We start from the raw sequence: 22,370 nt of genomic DNA on the forward strand, positions 1-22,370 counted from the left end.
AAGTGTTTGTATAAAGAAGAAGAAATCTTTTAAAAACTTTTTACCCCATCCCCTTTTTTTCTCAAAAGTTCTTATCCCAAGGCCTTTTGTATTTGGTGTTTCACTAAGTGCTCATTTAAACTTAATAAGTTTTAATTTTCAGACATCTAAATAAAATAAAATCAAGCCATGTCTTTCATCATTTTATTATTTAAATATACAAACATATAAAGTTTAATATAAAAAAATGAACTACATAAAGTAATGACTTTATTAACACTCTTCCATACTTTAAGGGGAAAAAATTATGAACTCAAAACTTTTTTTCTATTAATACCTATAAACAGTCTGATGGCAAAAGACTTGGAAAAAAAAAAGACATGAGAGATTCTTCTAAATAACAAATACAATATATTCTATTCCAGCAAACAGTGATCAGTGAAAGGAAGGAGTAGCTATAGTATTCAACACTAACATGAGGATAATCTTGTTGGAAGTTTATTTTCCACTTGGTTAGACTATAATAAATTTAGTTTAATCCTTTATCCAAGTCAGTGGGAGGCAGACCTAGAGTGGTGATACTAAGGCAGAAGCAATGGAGAGGTCATATTTACGTATACAAGTTGCCAACCGGTGTACCACCTTATTATTAAATTACTCTGGATTTAGAGAAAGATGTTGGAAGTTTATTTTCCACTTGGTTAGACTATAATAATTTATAATAATAATAATTTATAATAATAATAATTTATTATAGTCTAACCAAGTGGAAAATAAACTTCCAACATCTTTCTCTAAATCCAGAGTAATTTAATAATAAGGTGGTACACCGGTTGGCAACTTGTATACGTAAATATGACCCCTCCATTGCTTCTGCCTTAGTATCACCACTCTGGGTCTGCCTCCCGCTGACGAGACCTCAATAAAGGTCAAAACCGGTCTGGGTAGTGGCCCTTCCCTTAATGCATAGCAGTATACATGTCCGCAAGGGGATGTGCTTTGCATTATGGGAGATACTGAAACAAGGAGTGATGAGAGCTTGGTCCAGCTTTGCACTGAGTTGTCTAGGGATTGCACCACTTTACCTCAGTGCTGAAGATATTTTCAGGCACAAACTTTGTTTGCTTACACTTGGATAAAGGATTAAACTAAATTTATTATAGAGGATAATCTTGAATGGCAGGTAATATGAAGTAGAGTGATGTGGTAAGTCTGACTGCCCAATTCCTCATGTCATGAAACATGGGGAGCTGGAATGAGATGTATTTGACCTATGGTCCCATGGATGTCGCTATTAAGAAAGAAACGGAGAAATTTTTTGTCATCAGAGAGGGGTAGTTCATGCAAAGATAAAGGTGGTCCTCGTTGGAGAACTAAACAGATTATTAGGAAATGTTTTAGAAAAATTTGGAGACAAGAGCAAAGCTAATAATAATGGAAAGTATCTGCTGTATTTCTGTTCAGTCCATGGGCTAGTCATTACTAACACTAATCCAACATAAAAACGTGCACAAATTTACATGGAGAGAAAACAGAAGAAATAAGAAAAGTCTCACTATGCTATTGTTAACAGTGATATTGTCATGCTGGTTGGACAACAGTATACAAAGAATTGGAAATAGGAAGTGATCACCATTTGAGTAGGACAAAATTGAATATTATATTGAAAAGTTGTCAAAACATTTTTCCACTTGGTTAAAAATTAAATGAAAGATACCAAGAAATTATTTTCTTGGTTTATCCTTTATCCAAGTGTAAGCAAACAAAATTTACATGTCAAGTATTTTCACGACTAAGCTAATTGAATATAGAGGATAGTGACTTTAAACATTAATTGCCTTAGTATTCCATAATGCAAAGTACACATCCATTTAGCTGTGCATAATGCTAAGCATTAACATTATGCACACCAGTATTGACTTTTATCGAGGTGTCATAGTGGGAGCCAGACCCAGAAGTGATATCAAGGTTGAAGTAATGCAGAAGCATATACAGGGTGATTATAATTAAAGTTCACATTTCGAAAAGTAACTGTAACTGGGTAGCTGCTCAGCAGAATGATTTAATATTTAACATGATGATGTGTGTGGCAATGGAATCTTATTTTGCACAAAAACATTGGTTATAAAATTTGCCATTAGGGTAATGCATGGCACTACAACTGTACCATTTCTGCAAATAACAAATGTCCTCAATGACATATGCTTTGAAAGAAGCTTTTACAAAAGCAGGTAGCTGTGGAATGTATTTGTTCAATGCATTCAACATGTTAAAGTACAATGTCAACATTACTGAAGGATCGCACACTTCTATGAAGTTGTTTTATCAAAAAACAGTGCCTTGACAGCATTGTGACAGCATCATCAAATTCAGAACATTAAGGGAATTTAAAATGGGTCCTATGACTGCAAATGGTCCAGAATCAAAATGATCTGGAAATTTGAAGAGACAGGTTCCTTAGAGTCAAACCTGGCAGAGAATGGAGGAAGTAGTCACAGCATTAGAGGAAGAAAGGCAAATGTTGTAGGAAGTAACAGTGCATGGTGTATTGCAAGGTCTTTAGACAAACCTGTAAGCACAGATCACAAAGTTGTAAGGCAAATTCTATGCTATTATCCTTACAATATTTCCCACATTCAGCTATTGCTTAATCCTGACCAATTGTGATTGAGAATATTTGACCTGCAATTTTTAGCTCGGACTGAACTGAACAATGACTGGCCATAGTACATTTTCTGGAAGCTCACTTCCACCTGGAGGTGCTGTGAATATGCACAACTGCAAATCCACATGTCATGTGAGAGATTTCACCTCATTTCCTGAAGGTCATAGTTTGGTGTGGTTTTACACTGGAATTTATTATCGGACCTTTCTCTTCTGACTCAGTCCTGCTGGTAATGGCTAGCGATATTCATAGCCAATTAGGTAATTCCAAACTTCATAAGAGCATCAGTGCCTGGATTCAACAGATATTTATGCAGAATGGTGCCCCTCCTCACATCACCCCTCCTGTCAAGCGATTGCTTCAGATACATTTTACCCGAGGACAGAATCATCAGCTGTCATTTTCTTACAATGTGGCCAGTACACTCACCAGATCCAAATCTCTCCAACTTTTGGCTGTGGAGACATCTCATCATCATCAAATTCCTGACATGTACCCTCAAGAGGTGTACAGGATATGATAGTACTACATGAAAAATTTATATCATACTAACCTTCCTATCCACAATTTTCCTCCAAATCAGTCTGTCACTTGTCAAGACTCCAACATTATCAGATCTTATATTTCTATCGTCTAATGCACTTTGTATCGTATCAATCCACCTATATCTTGGTCTTCCTATGGGTCGTTTTCCTGCCAACCTGGCAGAGAACACTTGTTTTGCTAATCTTTCCTTGCCATTCTGTTTAAGTGACCATACCACTTGAGATTAGCTCTGCTAACGCATTCCTGGATGCTGACAATGTCAAGTTCTTTCCTAATATCCTCGTTTTTAATATCATATTGCCATTGATGCCATCTGTTCACACCTCTAATCTTTCTCAGAACTCTCATATCTGCAGTCTCTAGTCTTTGGTCAAGTGTTTTACTTCTGACCCAGCTCTCAGATCCATAAATTAAAACCAGTTTGAACACTATCTTGTATACAGCTAATTTAGTGTTCTGACTAATTTCTCTATTATTCCATACGAATTTATTCAATTGACTGCCTACCATACCAGCTTTGTTGATTCTGTTGTCTATTTCCATATTTAATTTACCATCTAAACTAAAAATCGTGCCTAAGTAGCTGAAATGTTTTACTTGTTCCACAGGTTCCCCGTTCACAACACAGTTGACATTTTCAACAATTCTACCTATTTTCATTGTCTTTGTCTTTTTAATGCTGACCTTCATACCATATCTATTACAACAGTTATTCAATTTAGTCAGGGAATCTTGCAGACTTGTAGCGGATTTATTTAGAAGTATAACATCGTCCGCATAAAGCAAAGAGCTGATATTAACATCTTCAATTCTGATAATATGTTTAATACCACTTTACTTCATAATGTGATCCATATAGATAATGAATAACAGAGGTGATAATGTACATCCTTGTCTGACACCAGATTTAACATTAACCATCTCCCCGTACTTTCTTCAATTCTAACTGCTGACTTACAACTCAAATAAAGATTAAGTATTGCTTGATATAAAGATCCACTTACACCATACAACTGTAGCGTTTTGAATAGCTTCTCTCTTGGCACCTTGTCATATGCCTTTTCCAGATCGACAAAACTTAAATACAGATCTTTGTTATATTCCCATGCTTTCTCAACTATTTGTCGTAAAGTGAAGATCTGTTACTGACAGCCTCTATTTGGCCTGAATCCAGCTTGTTCTTCACCAAGCATTTCTTCCACAATTCTTCTCAACCGTTTCTCAAGTATACTTGCATAGATCTTGCCAGGAACACTCAGTAGGGAAATACCTCTGTAATTCTCACATTCAGTTTTATATCGCTTTTTATATATGGGTACTATTAGAGCTCTACTCCAATCATCGGAAATTCGTCCTTCTGTCCAGGCTTTATGAACTATGCAGTGCAGCTACTGTAAGACTTTTATACCACCATACTTCAGCATTTCTGGTCGAATATCATCTGCTCCTGTTGCCTTTCCACATTTCAACCCTTTGATGGCTTTTTTTCTACTTCAAGTATGGATATGTATTCCTGACTGCATGTATGGTCAATGTTTTTTACCACTGTGCTATCATCACTGCTTGTTTCTTTTAGCAGTTTTTCAAAGTAATTACTCCATACCTCAAGGATATCTTTTTCTCCTGTTTTCATGTCACCTTTATCATCTCTGACTTCTTTTACAGCACTCTTTCCTCCATTTCTAAGCTTCTTCAACAACCTCCAGAATATCTTACCACCTTCTTGATATTTATTTTCTATATTCTTGCCAAAGTCCTCCCATGACTTTTGTTTAGCTAGCTTTGCACAGTGTTTCACTTTCTTACATTTGTCTTTGTATTCTCTAAGAGCAAAAGCTGACTTATTTGCCAGGAACTTTTAATATGCGTTCTTCTTTTCCTTCACTGCCTCTTTAACTTCCTGTGTCCACAATGGAGTTCTGATTTTTTTATCCTTGCAAACAACCTCACCACATGCTTCTCTGGCTGAATCAATCAGGGTTTTCTTCAAGGCTTGCCACTGAATCTCCAAGGTTTGGTTGCTGTTCTCAAACTCTTTCATTTTGAAAGAGTTTGAGAACAGCAACCAAACTTTTATTTGCTTTAAAAGTTTCTCACATGTCATTCTTTTCGATATGAGATTCAATTTCATCCTGCTCAAGACTAAATAGTGATCACTTCCAATTTCAAATCCTTTGTACACTCTGGTGTCCTGCACCAGGGAGAAAACATCATTATCAACAATAACATAGTCAATGAGACTTTTCTTATTTCTTGCCTTTTCTCTCCATGTGAATTTGTGCACATTTTTGTGTTGGAACATGGTGTTAGTAATAACTAGTCCAAGTCCTGAGCAGAAATCCAACAGATATTTGCCATTATTATTAGCTTTGCTCTTTTCTCCAAATTTTCCCAAAATATTTTTGTATGTCTCACAATCATTTCCTACTCTGCTATTTAGATCCCCAACAAGGACCAACTTTTCCTTTTTCATTGTGTCAGTTGCTTTTTCTAAAGCATCAAAAAATTCCTCCACTTCTACCTTAGTAGAACCTTCTGTGGGAGCATAGGCACAAATAAGTCTCATTGTCCGATTCCCCATTCTGATATTTGCCCACATCACTCTACTTGTGACTGACTGCCATTCAAGAAGATTAGCCTCGCATTTTGTGTTGAATACTATGGCTACTCCTTCTTTTCCTTGATTGTTGTCATTTCCTGAATATAACATTTTTTATTTATTTTTCAGAAAGATCTCACCAGTTTTTCTGTTTTGTTTCAGTCACTCCTATTATGTCGATCTGGTACTTATCTAATTCTTCAGCTAGCTTCATTTCTTTGCCATTCAGGCTTCTTATGTTGATAGTACCGATCTTTAACTCTGGTGATGTTGAGTTGGGGTGTGCTTTCAGATTTTTTCTAGCTGACTTTTCGCTGTTCGCCCTGGTTCCCTGGCGAAAACAACGGGTGCCTTGTTTAACTGGGCGACGCCCCAGCCAGCATGAAATTTTGTGATGTTGTACCATCATTTTCTATATTGGTTTAAGCCAATAAGGATACGATTTGGTCAGCTAAATCCCAAATTGCCAGCCCATTCTCGTTCGTTCAGTATCCAGGTAGATACCCAACAGGGTGCACAACGAGAAGGTGAGGATTGGACATTGGGTCATAAGTCCTGGTCGGTTCTCCGCATTCCTTTAAAGGCTATGTGGAGGTCTCCTCTCAGTTATACAGCTTTGACCCTTAAGCACCCATCTCAAAGAGCAAAACTATTGTAGACACATAGTCAACTTAGTGGACCTCAAAAAACCAGTATTACATGTCATATCCACATTTAACTCTACGTTCTGTGGTTGAGCATGTGATTTTGTGATTTCAGCACATTGCCGACAATGCCAAAAAGCATATCAAACATATTGTTGTGTAACCACAAAATGTGCAATGTGTACCCTACGTTTTGACATTTTGAATTACCCACTGTGGTACTGCAGTGCTATGTATCGCTCCAGTAGCAACTTTTAGAGCTAACAGTTTATGCAGAAAATAAAATTCCACTGCCGTACACATCATCATGTTAAACATTAAATCATTCTGTGAGAGTAGTTACCCAGTTACAGCCTTTTGAAATGTTTTAATTATAATCACCATATATTTCCCATATACTTGTATATATATATATATACTTGTATATATTGAAAAGGGGTTTAAGCAAACAAAGCTTGCACGTGAAGTATTTTCATCACTAAGCTACTTGTATAAACTAAGAAAATAATTCTGTGGGAAGCTTCCAGTATTGAGATCTTCACTACGTATTGAGTATTCACTAAGTTATTTTTGTAATTAACGCATGAGCAACTATAAAATCACAAATATTTTTCAGAGGTTTTTTTTTTTAACTCAAAAGTTACAAGCATTTGTGAAAACACATATGAGGCAACTTCTGTAGCTAACAATACCATAAATGAAATATCAAAAATTCTAAAATCTTTCAAAATAAAACTATTTCAGTACCTTGCAAATTTAATGACTGAGTAAGAGTACACCATGGAGCAATCATGTGTAGAAGCTAAAAGAAAAAAAAAGAAGTATAATGAGATATAATATAATATCATAAGGCTCACTATAATACAATTCACTGCATTAAAATGAAAATAAAAGTTTCTATATAATGATGTTCTCAAGGGATTACTCCTAACTCTAAAATACTTGCATTACATGCAAGTTATAAATATATTCTATGCCTGCATAAATGGAATCATTATTTTCCTCATCTGTTTAATGACATTATTTTTTACACAGACATCTCCATGGAGTCAAAGACTCGTTGCAGGAGTTCCACTCTAGCCACTGTTCAACAGAATACCTATTATACCTTTCCTTGAATTTAATCATCTCTGGCAACTCATTCATTATCTTTCAAGCCAAAAAATTTAGTGCTAACACTCTTGCTAACCTTATGGTTAGCAAGGGTTTTAGGACTTTTACATAAAGCTCCCTTAAAAATGTATGTTTTTATGTCCATCTTTTTCACCTACCAACTAGTCCTTGATACCACAGACAATCAATCTATCCTCACAGGAGCATTCCATAAGCCTACTACAACCTTGGTCACTCACCTCTAGATCCTCTCCATCACTTCCTCATCCCCATGGAATCTGCATGCATAGTCCAGAAGTGGTCTTATTAAAGCCTTTGAAAGGGACCAACAATCTACCTATCCCTGTTTGTCAGTACATTCTTCAACAACTACATAACATGGAGTGCCTTAGTCACCTTTTCAATATGCCCTCTCAACTTTAATTCGCAGTTCACAGCTTGTGATCTCTTCATCCCAAAGTGCATGCCATACGCTTGGCCATATTAAAGCAGCTATGTATCTTTGCCAATACTGGCAATCAATTTAAACCATTCTGCATGACCTTTATTGACTATCACTCTTCCTAGCTTTGCATCATTAATAAACAACTGAATATGTGAAACCTGATTCCCAGCATCAAATGGAATCAAGTACAATTCATCCTGTACACTGTATCAAGAAAACATAAATAAATACTTAAAAGAAAGAGAATGGAAAAATCATTAATTATATATAAAGCAGCAGAAAAGTCTGGGGGGGGGGGAGAAATGGAAAAGAAAACAAAGACTGAATGGAATGATGAAATCAAGAATATAATTGAAGAGTTAAAAAAAGCACACATTAAATGTCTTATCTCAAGAAAACTGGAAAAGAAAATAGAATATATGAGGAAAAGAGTAATAGCAAACATGATTGGTAAAGTGCCATGGCATGTACAACTGCAAGGACTAGAAGTCGATAGTGCATGGGAGGTAGTTAAGAAGTGCTTGCATGAAGCAATGGCTGACTGTATACCTAGAGTCCGAATAATAAATCAACTAGGGGTTAAATGGATGAATAACACCATTAAGCTTGAGCTGCAAAAAAAGAAACAATTGTGGAGGGAATTTAAGGAGAAAGGTGACCATCAGGAGCAGGAACAGTATAAAGCTCAGGCCAGGATGGTAACAAGGGTGGTAAGAAAAGCAAAAGCAGATTACGAAAGAAAATTGGCCATGCAGGCTAAAGAGAATCCCAAACAGTTTTTTCAATATGTTGCAAGTAAAAGGAAAAATGCTCATGGTAGAATGATCTTAAAAAATGCTGAGGGTAGGGAGGTAACTGAATCAGTCGATATTGTGGAATTACTGAGTGAGCACTTTGCAAGAGTATATCATCCAGGTGGTGACTTTGCAGGAATGGAAGAACCAACAGCTTATACTGGAATTGTGATGAATGAAGTAGAGGTAACTAGTCTATTACAGAACCTCAATGTCAATACATCTGTGGGATTGGATGGTATACCAGCTCGTGTCGTACGTGAAGTGGCTAAAGAATTGTCAGTCCTTGACCATTTTGTTTAATTTGAGCCTTGGGTTTGGGTCAGTCCCAAGGGGGTGGAAAGAGGGGAAAATAGTTCCGCTGCACAAAGGTGGTTCCAAGGCTGCTGTTGAAAATTACCGGCCAATCAGCATAACAGGAATCATTATCAAGGTCTTAGAGAAAATAGTCAAGAGGAAAATACAAGATTGGATAGAAGAAAATGGGATACTGTATCGGGGACAGCATAGTTTTGTGAAGGGTAGGTCATGCCTCTGTAACTTGCTCACGTATTATAACACAGTGACGGCTGAACTGGATAAGGGTAATGGGTTTACAGTGATTCTACTGGACCTTGCTAAGGCCTTTGACAGGATACCACATGAAATTCTAATCAGTAAATTGCAGCGTATGGGGATGGACATAGGGTTGGTGAGATGGATAGGAGGGTGGTTGACGGAGTGATATCAGAGAGTGGTTTACTCAGGAGTAGAGTCCACAAGACGGCCTGTGACTAGTGGTGTGCCACAAGGATCTGTTCTTGGACCACTGCTGTTTAATTTGTTCATTAATGATATAGGAAAGGATCTGAGAGGAACAGTTCATTTGTTTGCGGATGATGCCAAGTTGGGTAGGGCAATAGTGAATGCAGATGACGTCAAAATTTTGCAGGATGATTTGGATAGATTGGAGGTCTGGGCTAAGGAGAATGGATGTCAATTTAATGTGGCAAAATGTAAGGTTATGCATTTTGGGTTGAAAAGATTGGCGGCAGTTTACTGCATTGGTGGAACTGTGCTCCAGGAAATTGATGAGGCACGAGATTTAGGAGTGTTGGTGGATAAGGAATTGAAATTTAGGAGACACATTGCAAAAGTGGCCAAATCAGCTCATCAAATCACTTGGTTGCTGAAGAATACGTTGAAAAGCAGGTTATTGTTCCTCTCTATCGAGCCTTGATAAGACCCCATCTCGACTACTGTGCCCAGATTTGGTCACCTAGGTTTCTTCTTGATGGGGAAGAGGTGGAGAGGATCCAGAGGCGAGTGACCAAGATGATAGCAGGTCTGTGGAATGAACCTTATGAGAACAGGTTGAGGATTTGTGGGTTGCAAAAATTGGTTGATAGGTGGAGGAGGGGAGATATGATTGATACATTCAAATTACTGAAGGGTTTCTATAAAATTAATTCAGAAGATATTTTTGAGAACAGGACTAGTTGTGGGAGGACTAGGGGACATCCATGGAAACTGGGCAAAAGTGTGGTTAGTAAAGGTGTTAGAGCTGGGTTTTACTTTTAGAGTAGTGAATGAGTGGAATGCGCTCCCTGAGTCTGTGGGGGATGCTGTGACAGTGAATGAGTTTAAGGCGAGGTATGATAGATACTGTATGAATGTTGAATAGTTGTGATGAATATGATTTGGGGACTCCCTCGATGAGTCTAATGATTCCCTGGAGTTGCCCGTAATTGAGAGAATAAGAGTGAGAGAAGTTATGAAATATATAAAACTCAGGCTAAAGGCAACCCAAAAGAATTTTATCATTATGCTGCAATTAAAAAAAAAAACTAATCACTGAAGAATAACTTTACTGAATGCAGACAGTATTCTAGTATCAGAAGCAGATGAGGTAGTTCAAGTAATGAGTACTTACTTCACCAAGATCTATCAACTTAGTGTACATAACATAGTGCACAGTGCGACCACTGCACTGGATGAAGAGATAGAGATATCCATTGGATGGAAGATCCGAGAGCTCTGTGTGTTAAGACTTAAGTACTGGGAGAAACTTATGTTAGAAATTTAATGAAGTGAAACAGCACTGAGAAAGGATTAAAATATTATTTAATTTTTCCAGTATTCCATCTAAGTCATTGTTGAAAGGTTATTTTTCACTTGGTCAGACTATAATAAATTTAGTTTAATCCTTTATCCAAGTGTGTGCAAACAAAGTTTGCACCTGAAAGTATCTTCAGGACTGGGGTAAAGTGGTACAACACCGGGCAACTCCTTGCAAAGGTGGAGCAAGCTACCAACACTCCTATCTCAGTATCTCCCATAATGCAAAACACATCTCCTTGCGGATATGTATACTGTTATGCATTAAGGGAAGGGTATTAAGGTTGGTAGCTTTCTCCACCTTTGCAAGGAATTGCCCGGTGTTGTACCACTTTACCCCAGTCCTGAAGATACTTTCAGGTGCAAACTTTGTTTGCACACACTTGGATAAAGGATTAAACTAAACTTATTATAGTCTGACCAAGTGAAAAATAAACTTTCAACATCTTTCTCTAAATCCAGAGTAAGTTAATAAAAAGGTGGCAGACCGTTTGGCAGCTCCTATAGGAGGAGATGACCTTGCTAATGCTTCTGCCTGGTATCTCCACTTGGGCCTGGCTCACACTGAAGAGACCTCAATAAAGGTCGAAAGTAGTCTGGGTAGTGGACCTTCCCTTAATGCATAACATTATACATATCAGCAAGGAGATGTGTTTTGCATTATGGGAGATACTGAAATAGGAGTGTTGGTAGCTTGCTCCACCTTTGCAACGCGTTGCCCGGTGTTGTACCACTTTACCCCAGTCCTGAAGATACTTTCAGCCACAAACTTTGTTTGCACACACTTGGATAAAGGATTAAACTAAATTTATTATATTCTATCTAAGTCACCGAGACATCATTGGGGAGTACAATATAAGACTTGTAACACACACAAATAAACAAAAGGTAACCCAAAAGAATTTTATCATTATGCTGCAAGTAAAAGAAAGAATGACTGTGGAACAATAACTTTACTGAATGCAGACAGAACCATTGTATTAGAAGCAGATGATGTAGTTCAAATCATTATATCCATTAATGTAATACTGTAAGTATTATATCCATTAGTGTAATACTGGATATCATTATATCCAGTATTACACTGGATATAATGATAGGGATAGAAGTGCATGAGAATGCGGTTCTAGAGCTGTTGCATAACCTGGATAAGAATTCAGCAATTGGGACAGATGCAGCAGTATCAGGACGTGCTAAAGGAAATGTTCAGCCAAACTGGCTAGGTCCTTTAAATGTTTGTATGATTTGAATCTTAGCTCAGAAAAGATTCCACAGGAATGGAAAGAATATATGATAATCTCATTGCACAAGGGTAGTGCAAAGACTGGTGTGTCTAACTATCAACATATAGGTATCTCTGGAATAACTGCAAATATTTTAGAGAAATAGGTAAGGACTCGCATACAGAAATAGGCGGACAAACAGCATGAGTTTACTAAAGGGAGGTCATGTCTGAGCAACTTTTATAATAATGTTACTGCTGAGTAGGAAAGGGAACAGATACATGCTGAAAGTTTTTTTACTTGGTATACTACAAATTAAAGATTCCAAGAAATTATATTCTTGGTTTAATCCTTTATCTAAGAATAAGCAAACACAGTTTGCACATGAAGAATCTTCATGATTGGGCTACTTGTATATAGGCACTAATGACTTCCTCCCATCAATTGCAAGAAGATCCTTTACTTATACAAAGGTTGAAACCGGTCTGGGTAGTGGCCCTTCTCATACTGCATAGCATTATACATGCTATGAGCTAAGATTCAAACAAGGTTTGCTTTGCAATATGGGATACTAACTCATATGCAGTATGAGAAGGGCCACTACCCAGACCGGTTTCAACCTTTGTATAAGTAAAGGATCTTCTCCAAAAACTAGGTGACACCTCAGATCACTCTAACCTCAATGAGTAGCCAAAAGGATCATTTTAACTCATTAACTCTCAATCACTCAAAGATGCTCAGTGGTTCTACAAAGTGACAGGCACATCCTACCACCAAGCAGAACCACTCATCTCCAGGGAAAAATATTGACAGAAGGGCACTGCTAAAGGTCATATCTATAGAAACATTACCATGGGCAAGCATCTAATGGAATGCAGTGATTGAGAACATGACAGCAGACCCCCCCCCCCCCACCTGTGGAAAACCACATCAGTGGGAGCCAGCCCCAGAAGAGATACCAAGGTTAAAGTAATGTAGAAGTCATATATTTCCCATATACAAGTAGTGAAAAGGTGTATCACCTTATTACTAAACTACTCTGGATTAAAATACTTGGGAAATATACAGTATGACTTCTGCATTATTTCACTCCTGATATCTCTTCTAGGTCTGGGCTCCCACTGATGAAACCTCAATAAAGGTTGAAACTAGTCCAGGTAGTGGCCCTTCTTTCATAATGCATAGCATTATATACATCCATAAGGAGGTATGCTTTGCATTATGGAATACTAAGGCAATTGATGTGAACTCATTAGTCTCTATATACAAGTAGTACAAGTAGCCCAGTTGTGAAGTACTTCTTTACGTGTTTAACATGGAATAACAACCTTTCTCATAGATAATTCCAATTTTTCTGAGTTTCATGAGTTAAAGAGTTTGTCTCTAAACACTCACATCTTTTTTGACAACTTCAGGCAGCATCTACCCAATATTCTCTTTATTCATTATTTAAAAATCAATGCTGAATTAACTATTTCATAATTTGAATATTTGCAGATAAAATGTAATGGAAGAAAGGATTTTTGCCTTAATCTTTGCAAATATAATACAAACAAATCCTTATAAAAGTTCATCCCCAAAATTTTAATATATTTCCTCCTTGGGTTTCCTATTTGCAATTTTTCTTTTCTATACGTAAGATAGCAATACAATTTTTAGTGTGACAGATAACAGTAACAAATCAGACTGCTGGTCATGTTAATCATTTTACTAAATGAATGGTAGTGGTTATGTACAACACAGAGAATTGTTCTTGGAAAACAATAAATATACTTCACAAATTTCAAATGAAAAGAAGTGATTCAATTTAATATCAAAATATATATAATTTTACAGTTCCCTGCCATATTCCTGAATTGCTGGCCAATGGCTCATAAGCGAGTGCACACGCACACACACACACACACACACACACACACACACACACACACACACACACACACACACACAAGGAACCATGTGCCAATACATAAGTTTCTTCACATTTCATTTTGAAAAATTACAATGCAAAGGTTGAAAAGGAAAAAAAGAAGCAAATTATAGTCTGACCACAGATGCGAGACCCCTCAACCCTTCTGCAGATGGCAGAAAAAGGAGAATCCATTCCGATCATAGGGTAATCGATCCTTCTTGTGGGATGGGCTTGTTTATTATTATTATACGTCGGAAAATTAGCTTGTAACTATTTTACTTGTTTAACAGTTGAAAAATTTTACGTATAAAGCATGTGATTTCGTGTGTTGGTGACAAATACATACATCACCTTATTCCTTTCTCCCCTTCAATATGAATTGACTCTTCTTGGCACTCCACTCTGCCTAGCTGACAGAGTGGAGTGCCTGCAGTTACAAGAACTGTGGGCACTCTTTTTTGCTGTGTAAACTATACACAGAAAAATTTTAAAACAAATCTCTCAGAACATTTAACTGTTTTAATATATTTTAGAGATAATAAGAAATCAATATTTCTTGTAAATATATCCAAATAAATTAAATAATTTTAAATAAATAAATGAATTATGGAATGTTAAGAGTCAAAGCTGGATAACTGGGAGGAGACCACAAGTAGCCTAGGAATGTAGAGAACCAACCAGGACTTCTGATCTAACATCCAATTCTCATGGTGCACCCTGTCAGGTATCTTTAATATCATCTACTCTTATCTGGATACTGAATGAACAAGGATGGCAATTAGCAATTTGGAATTTGCTACTTAGCAAATCCCAAACAAACCAAATGGAGAGAGATGAACTTACTCTAACAGCAGGGCCAACTTGATCGAGAACAGCCCAAAATCAAGCCAAATGGAATAACATGTGGGGGGGCTTTTCCCAGCAGTGAGATTCCACAACAACAACAAAATCCCAAACTACTTATTAGTAGTTAAAGACAAAATATCTCTAAAAGTAACAATTCTTTTAATTTCTATCATAAAATTATGAACTCTCTGTGCAATATATCATTGAAGACTTTCAATTAAACTAATCAAGAATACCATTTTCAATTATCACATGAATATTCTAACATGAATTTATGCTTGCTCTATCTTATATTGGAAAAGTCTGAAACAGTATACACTTAGGAGGGCTTCATATTATCCAGTTTGTTCCATGATCTGGAAAAGTTTGAAAAACTGACATTTATTTTTCCTATAAAAAGTATAACAAAGCCAAAAGTTCTACTTATTTCAAGTTACTTTTACCTGTGGTGTGATGGTGCACTGAGAAAGTAGCACAGTAACCCAATACTGAGGCTGTTCAGAGAGAAATTTCACTGACTTGCTGACAGCTCGGCATGCGAGAAGAGATTTTGTATCCAAATAGTAAAAAACTAATTTAAGGGCCTGCTGCTGAAATTCAGTAGCAGAAGTTCCTGAAAGTAACATTTACAACAAAATTTACATATAAATAACAAATGTAAGAAATGCACTAAATATTTTTGATACAATCTCTGCTAAATAATTCGATTTAAAAATAATACATATATTCTACTTTCACATAGAGAAATTTTTAAGAAAGAGTTAAAAAACTAATTAAATAAAACAAAAAAATCATACTTTTGTCTTATTCAACGATGAAAAAAATCTGCATTGTGTAACTTGATTTCTTAGCATCTCTATAAAAATTGCTTATTTGGATTTCATTCAAGTTGAAAGAGTATACCATCAGGTGTTAACCTTAACTTTGCTTTTTTCTCCAAATTTTCCTAAAACATTTCCACATATCTGGTATTTATTTCCTACTCTGCAGTATAGATTTTCAACAAAAACCAGCTTTTCCTCAACTTTTCCTTGTCTAAAACCTTCTGTGTGACTGTAGATACAAATAAGTCTCATTGTTTAATTCTCAATTTTTACATCCTCTATTTGTAGTCATTATCGTCAAAGACATCACCATATCAAGGTCATTTACTCATATCATTCTACTGAATATTTAGCTGAAGATAATCTTTAATAGCAGCAGCTATTCTTTCCTTTCCCTGAACATAACTAACTGAATATAATATCTTGAAGTTGCTATTTAATTAGAAGAATTTCACTTGTTTTTGTCTTGTTTCAGTATCACCAATTATGTCAATGTGGTGCTTTTCTAATTCTTCATCCAGTTATATATATATGTATTATTATTATTAATGTTTGTCATCTCCAGGGAGTCCAAAAACTCATCGAGGGAGGGCATCTACGCTACAACTCTGCTTCCACCACTCACAATCCACCAACTGACCACAGCAACACCAATGCCATCTACTGCTGACCATCACCACTAGTATTTCCATAGACAATCACAAAACATCCATGCCCACGTCGGGATTCGAACCCACAGCCTCTTGACTGGAGAGCGGACACGCTAACCACTTGGCCAGCCAGGCTGGCCGAGGCTTCTTCCACTGATGGCAGCTATGTTGAATTCTACTCTTGATGAATTAGAGTATGAGATAAATTAAAATTGGTTTGAATACTGTCTTATATACTTCTAGTTTAGTGTTTTAGCTAATTTCTCATTATTCCATATAAATATTCAAGTGGTTCTCATCTTTCCAACTATTTATTTTATTATCTGTTTCCAAATTTAATGTGCCATCTTCACTAAAAATTGCATAAATAACTGAAAATTGGTTATGTTTTACTTATTCTAGAGGTTCTCCATCATGAATGCACTTAATGTGTTAAGGGCGTGATCAGTGCGTATTCGTCAGTTAGGACGTGAGGCATGCACGTATATCTGGCTTAACCTCTATTACAAAGTGACATTTGGGTATTTTTTGTGGAACAGATGTTGTTTGCAAATAAATAATTGAACTGTGGATTGCTAAACACACAGTGAATGTGTAGTTAATTCATGCTGACATAAGTAGATTCAAAATTTAACCTAAGACTTTACAAATCAGAGAAAAATTTATGCATTTCTTTAAGCATTTATTTTCATTTTTTTACATTTATTTTTTGTTTTACCGAATTTTTTGTTCAATAGATTTTTTTACTTCAGAATAAATTTGGGCATAATGGAGATGAAAAAAGAGTTATCTGGAGCTACAAATAAAAAAATAAAAGCAGCAAAAGAACTTGAAAAAGAGATACGGAAAGGTCAGCTAACTAAATTTCTCAAAAAATCTGAAGGTTTATCAACATACATCTTAGATAAATTAAAAGATTTAAATTTAGATATTAAAAATTTGCAGAGACAAGGATACGATAACTGGGCAAACATGCAAGAAAAACAGAGAAAAAGAAAAGCGGTGTTCAGAGACATCGAATATTAACCCTCGAGCACTGTTTGTCCCGTGAGCAGCACACACTAAAAATATTAATACTAAATATTAATACTAAAATAGTGAGTTTTTTTAGCACTATACAAGAAATTTACAATTTCATTAGTGCTTTGACTAAAGGATGGGATGTACTGAAAAAGTACACCAAAATTGCACTTAAAACTTTATCTGATACTAGATGGGAAGCAAGGATTGACGCTCTTCCTTCGCTTAAATATAATACTGGAGAAGTTTTAGATTATTTTGTGGAAATTTATGATAATATTCAAATTGACAACAATAGCACAAAATATGAAGCAAAAACATTAGCTTTGAAAATTAAAGGTTATGGATTTTTGTGTTCACTTATAATCTGGTATGAATTTTATGTAAGAATCAATGTAGTGAGTAAAATGCTTCAAAATCCAAACACAAATTTAAGTGAATCTATAAAAGCCCTAAATAATGTAATCGACTTTACTGAAGTATTTAGATTGGATCAAAATTTTAATGCTATACCTGAATCGGCAAAAGAGTTGCCATTAGATTTAGAAATTTCTCCTAATTTCAAAAGCAGTACATTACACAGATGTAAGAAGAGATTATTCTGTTATAAATGTTCAGTCTAAGCATCAGTGGATCTGCAATCTAACTTTAAAGTCAGATTTTTTTTCTTCCAATTGTGGACACTATTATTAATTCTTTGGCTGAAAGATTTGATCCCTTGACAAGTCACTTTAACATATTTCAGCTTTTATCCAGTTTCAAGGAAATTTCTAATATGGATGAGGAAAACAGTTTAGAAAAACACTGTAATGATTTACAAGTTGAGCTGACCGATGCTAAAGAAAAGGATATTTGTGCCACCGAATTATCATCATCATCATAGTTTATTCACAATATGATACAATGTGAAAAGGGAAAAGAGATTTATATTAAAAATTAAATATTGCAAATTATTCTTCCAAATCTCTCTCTCTCTATCTTGAGCTAACTGGTAGATGTCAGATGGAGTTTTACAGTTCAGCCTACTAATGGTAGGCTGAACTGTACATCTTCTGGTTTGTACAGAATGACGGATTCCAAAAAAGGGTGAGACTTCAGGATGTCTGAGTTGATGCCCAAGCCATCCGAGTTGTAGTTTTTTGACTATATTAACAAGTGGTTCTTGCTTAGCCAGATTTAGCATAGCAGAGTTAGTGACACGGTTCATTCAAGCATATCCAAGGATCAGTCTGAGACATGTAGTTCCAAAGGAGTTAATTAGATCTGTAGTTTTTTTTTGGGCTTATTGTCCAGGTTTGAGAACCATGCAAGACGATGGATCTACTTGTTGCATGGTATAGTTTTAATTTTGCCTTTAATGATATTATGATGATTTCCAGATGGGGTGCTTAAGGGTCAAAGCTGTATAACTGAGAGGAGACCTCCACATAGCCTTTAAAGGAATGCGGAGAACCGACCAGGGCTTCTGACCTAATGTCCAATCCTCACCTTCTCGTGGTGCACCCTGTTGGGTATCTGCTTTGATACTGAACGAACGAGGATGGGCTGGCAATTTGGGATTTAGCCGACCAAATTGTATTCTTATTGGTTAAACCAAAATAAAAATGATGGTACAACATGACAAAATTTCATGCCGGCTGGGGCGTCGCCCGGTTAAACAAGGCCCCCGTTGTTTTTGCCAGGGAACCAGGGCGAACAGCGAAAAGTCAGCTACTGGAACAAATCTGAAAACAAACCCCAACTCAACATCACCAGAGTTAAAGATCGGTACTATCAACGTAAGAAGCCTGAATGGCAAAGAAATGGAGCTAGCTGAGGAATTAGATAAGTACCAGATCGACATAATAGGGGTGACTGAAACAAAAAAGACCAAAACTGGTGAGATCTTTCTGAGCAATAAATACAAAATGTTATATTCAGGCAATGACAATCAAGGAAAAGAAGGAGTAGCCATAGTATTCAACACAAAATACGAGGCTAATCTTCTTGAATGGCAGTCAGTCTCAAGTAGAGTAATGTGGGCAAATATGAGAATGGGGAACTGGACAATGAGACTTATTTGTGCCTATGGTCCCACAGAAGGTTCTACTAAGGTAGAAGTGGAGGAATTTTTTGAGGCTTTAGAAAAAGCAACTGACACAATGAAAAAGGAAAAGTTGGTCCTTGTTGGGGATCTAAATAGTAGAGTAGGAAATGATTGTGAGACATACAAAAATATTTTGGGAAAATTTGGAGAAAAGAGCAAAGCTAATAATAATGGCAAATATCTGTTGGATTTCTGCTCAGGACATGGACTGGTTATTACTAACACCATGTTCCAACATAAAAATGTGCACAAATTCACATGGAGAGAAGAGGCTAGGAATAAGAAAAGTCTCATTGACTATGTTATTGTTGATAGTGATGTTTTCTCCCTGGTGCAGGACACCAGAGTGTACAGAGGATTTGAAATTGGAAGTGATCACTATTTAGTCGTGAGCAGGATAAAATTGAATTCCATATTGAAAAGAATAACATGTAAGAAAGTTTTAAAGCGAATAAAAGTTGAGCAGCTCTCAGATGTGAACTGTAGACTAAAATACAGAAATATTATTGAAAAGAAAATGAAAGAGTTTGAGAACAGGAATCAAACCTTGGAGATTCAGTGGCAAACTCTGAAGGAAACATTGATTGATTCTGCCAGAGAGGCATGTGGTGAGGTTGTGTGCAAAGATAAAAAAATCAGAACTCCCTGGTGGACACAGGAAGTTAAAGAGGCAGTGAAGGAAAAGAAGAAAGCATATCAAAAGTTCCTGGCAAATAAGTCAGCTTTTACTCTTACAGAATACAGAGACAAATGTAAGAAAGCTAAACAGTGTGTAAAACTAGCTAAACAAAAGTCATGGGAGGACTTTGGCAAGAATAAGAATATAGAAAATAAATATCAAGAAGGTGGCAAAATATTCTGGAGGTTGTTGAAGAAGCTTAGGAATGGAGGAAAGAGTGCTGTAAAAGGAATTAGAGATGATAAAGGTGAAATGAAAACAGGAGAAAAAGATATTCTTGACGTATGGAGTAATTACTTTGAAAAACTGCTAAATGAAACAAGCAGTGATGACAGCACAGTGATAAAAAACACTGACCAGGCATGCAGTCAGGAATACATATCCATACTTGAAGTAGAAAAAGCCATCAAAGGCTTGAAATGTGGAAAGGCAGCAGGAGTAGATGATATTCGACCAGAAATGCTGAAGTATGGTGGTATAAGAGTCTTACAGTGGCTGCACTGCATGGTTCAGAAAGCCTGGACAGAGGGACGAATTCCCGATGATTGGAGTAGAGCTCTCATAGTACCCATATATAAAAAGGGAAATAAAACCGAATGTGAGAATTACAGAGGTATTTCCCTACTGAGTGTTCCTGGCAAGATCTATGCAAGTATACTTGAGAAACGGTTGAGAAGAATTGTGGAGGAAAAGCTTGGTGAAGAACAAGCTGGATTCAGGCCAAATAGAGGCTGTCAGGATCAGATCTTCACTTTACGACAAATAGTCGAGAAAGCATGGGAATATAACAAAGATCTGTATTTAAGTTTTGTCGATTTGGAAAAGGCATATGACAAGGTGCCAAGAGAGAAGCTATTCAATACGCTGCAGTTATATGATGTCAATGGAGCATTATATCAAGCAATACTTAGTCTTTATTTGAGTTGTAAGTCAGCAGTTAGAATTGAAGGAAGTACAGGAAGATGGTTTAATGTTAAATCTGGTGTGAGACAAGGATGTACATTATCCCCTCTGTTATTCATTATCTATATGGATCACATTATGAAGGAATGTGGTATTAAACCTGATATCAAAATTGGAGATGTTAATGTCAGCTCTTTGCTTTATGCGGATGATGTTATACTTCTAAATAAATCTGCTACAAGTCTGCAAGATTCTCTGACTAAATTGAATAGCTGTTGTAATAGATATGGTATGAAGGTCAGCAATAAAAAGACAAAGACAATGAAAATAGGCAGAATCATTGAAAATGTCAACTGTGTTGTGAATGGAGAACCTGTGGAACAAGTAAAACATTTCAGCTACTTAGGCACAATTTTTACTGAAGATGGTAAACTAAATATAGAAATAGACAACAGAATCAGCAAAGCTGGTATGGTGGGAAGTCAGTTGAATAAATTCATATGGAATAAGAAAGAAATTAGTCGGAACACTAAATTAGCTGTATACAAGACTGTGTTCAAACCAATTTTAACTTATGGATCTGAGAGCTGGGTCAGAAGTAAAACACTTGACCAAAGACTAGAGACCGCAGATATGAGAGTCCTAAGAAAGATTAGAGGCGTGAACAGATGGCATCAATGGCAATATCATATTAAAAATGAGGATATTAGGAAAGAACTTGACATTGTCAGCATCCAGGAATGCGTTAGCAGAGCTAATCTCAGATGGTATGGTCACTTAAATAGAATGGGAGAGGAAAGATTAGCAAAACAAGTGTTCTCTGCCAGGTTGGCAGGAAAACGACCCAGAGGAAGACCAAGATATAGGTGGATTGATACAGTACAAAGTGCCTTAGACGATAGAAATATAAGATCTGATAATGTTGTTGTCTTGACAAGTAACAGACTGATTTGGAGGAAAATTGTAGATAGGAAGTTAGTAATATTGTAATTTTTTCATGTAGTACTGTCATATCCTGTACACCCCTTGAGGGTACATGGCAGGAATTTGATGATGATGATGATGATGATTTCCAGATGGGGAGGAGTTTGTTATGGAAGACTAAAGCTAGCTGTTTACGTTTTCTAATATCATTTTCTGTATTGCTTATGAACGATCCAAGGTATTAAAAGTCCTTTACTCTTTCTAAGGATTTATTGTTGATATGCAGTATAAAGTTTTCACAACCTATTGAGAATACTTTGGACTTTTGGATGTTGATCTGCAGACCAATAAGTTTAGCCTGTGCCTCTAGTAGACTGAAATGTTTTTTGTGCATTTGTTGGTTCTGTATCATTAAGTACAA

The 22,370-nt window shown here is 36.3% G+C and overlaps 1 protein-coding gene across 4 annotated transcripts in view; it reads right to left on the reverse strand.

The window, feature by feature from the left end:
* LOC150106836 (uncharacterized) overlaps positions 1 to 22,370 on the reverse strand; it is a 203,157-nt gene that overhangs the window by 88,481 nt on the left and 92,306 nt on the right. For all 4 annotated transcript variants that reach the window (XM_090393346.1, XM_090393344.1, XM_090393343.1 and 1 more), the window contains 2 exons: positions 15,307 to 15,476; positions 7,181 to 7,235 (listed from right to left, as the gene is read on the reverse strand). In XM_090393346.1, the coding sequence (XP_090249472.1) occupies positions 7,181 to 7,235; positions 15,307 to 15,476 (225 nt within the window). The remainder of the gene's footprint in view (positions 1 to 7,180; positions 7,236 to 15,306; positions 15,477 to 22,370) is intronic.

This window comes from Typopeltis vanoorti, chromosome 5 (assembly GCF_054136105.1).
Source record: "Typopeltis vanoorti isolate ZY-2024b chromosome 5, IOZ_Tvanoo_1.0, whole genome shotgun sequence".
Taxonomy (NCBI): Eukaryota; Metazoa; Arthropoda; class Arachnida; order Uropygi; family Thelyphonidae; genus Typopeltis; species Typopeltis vanoorti.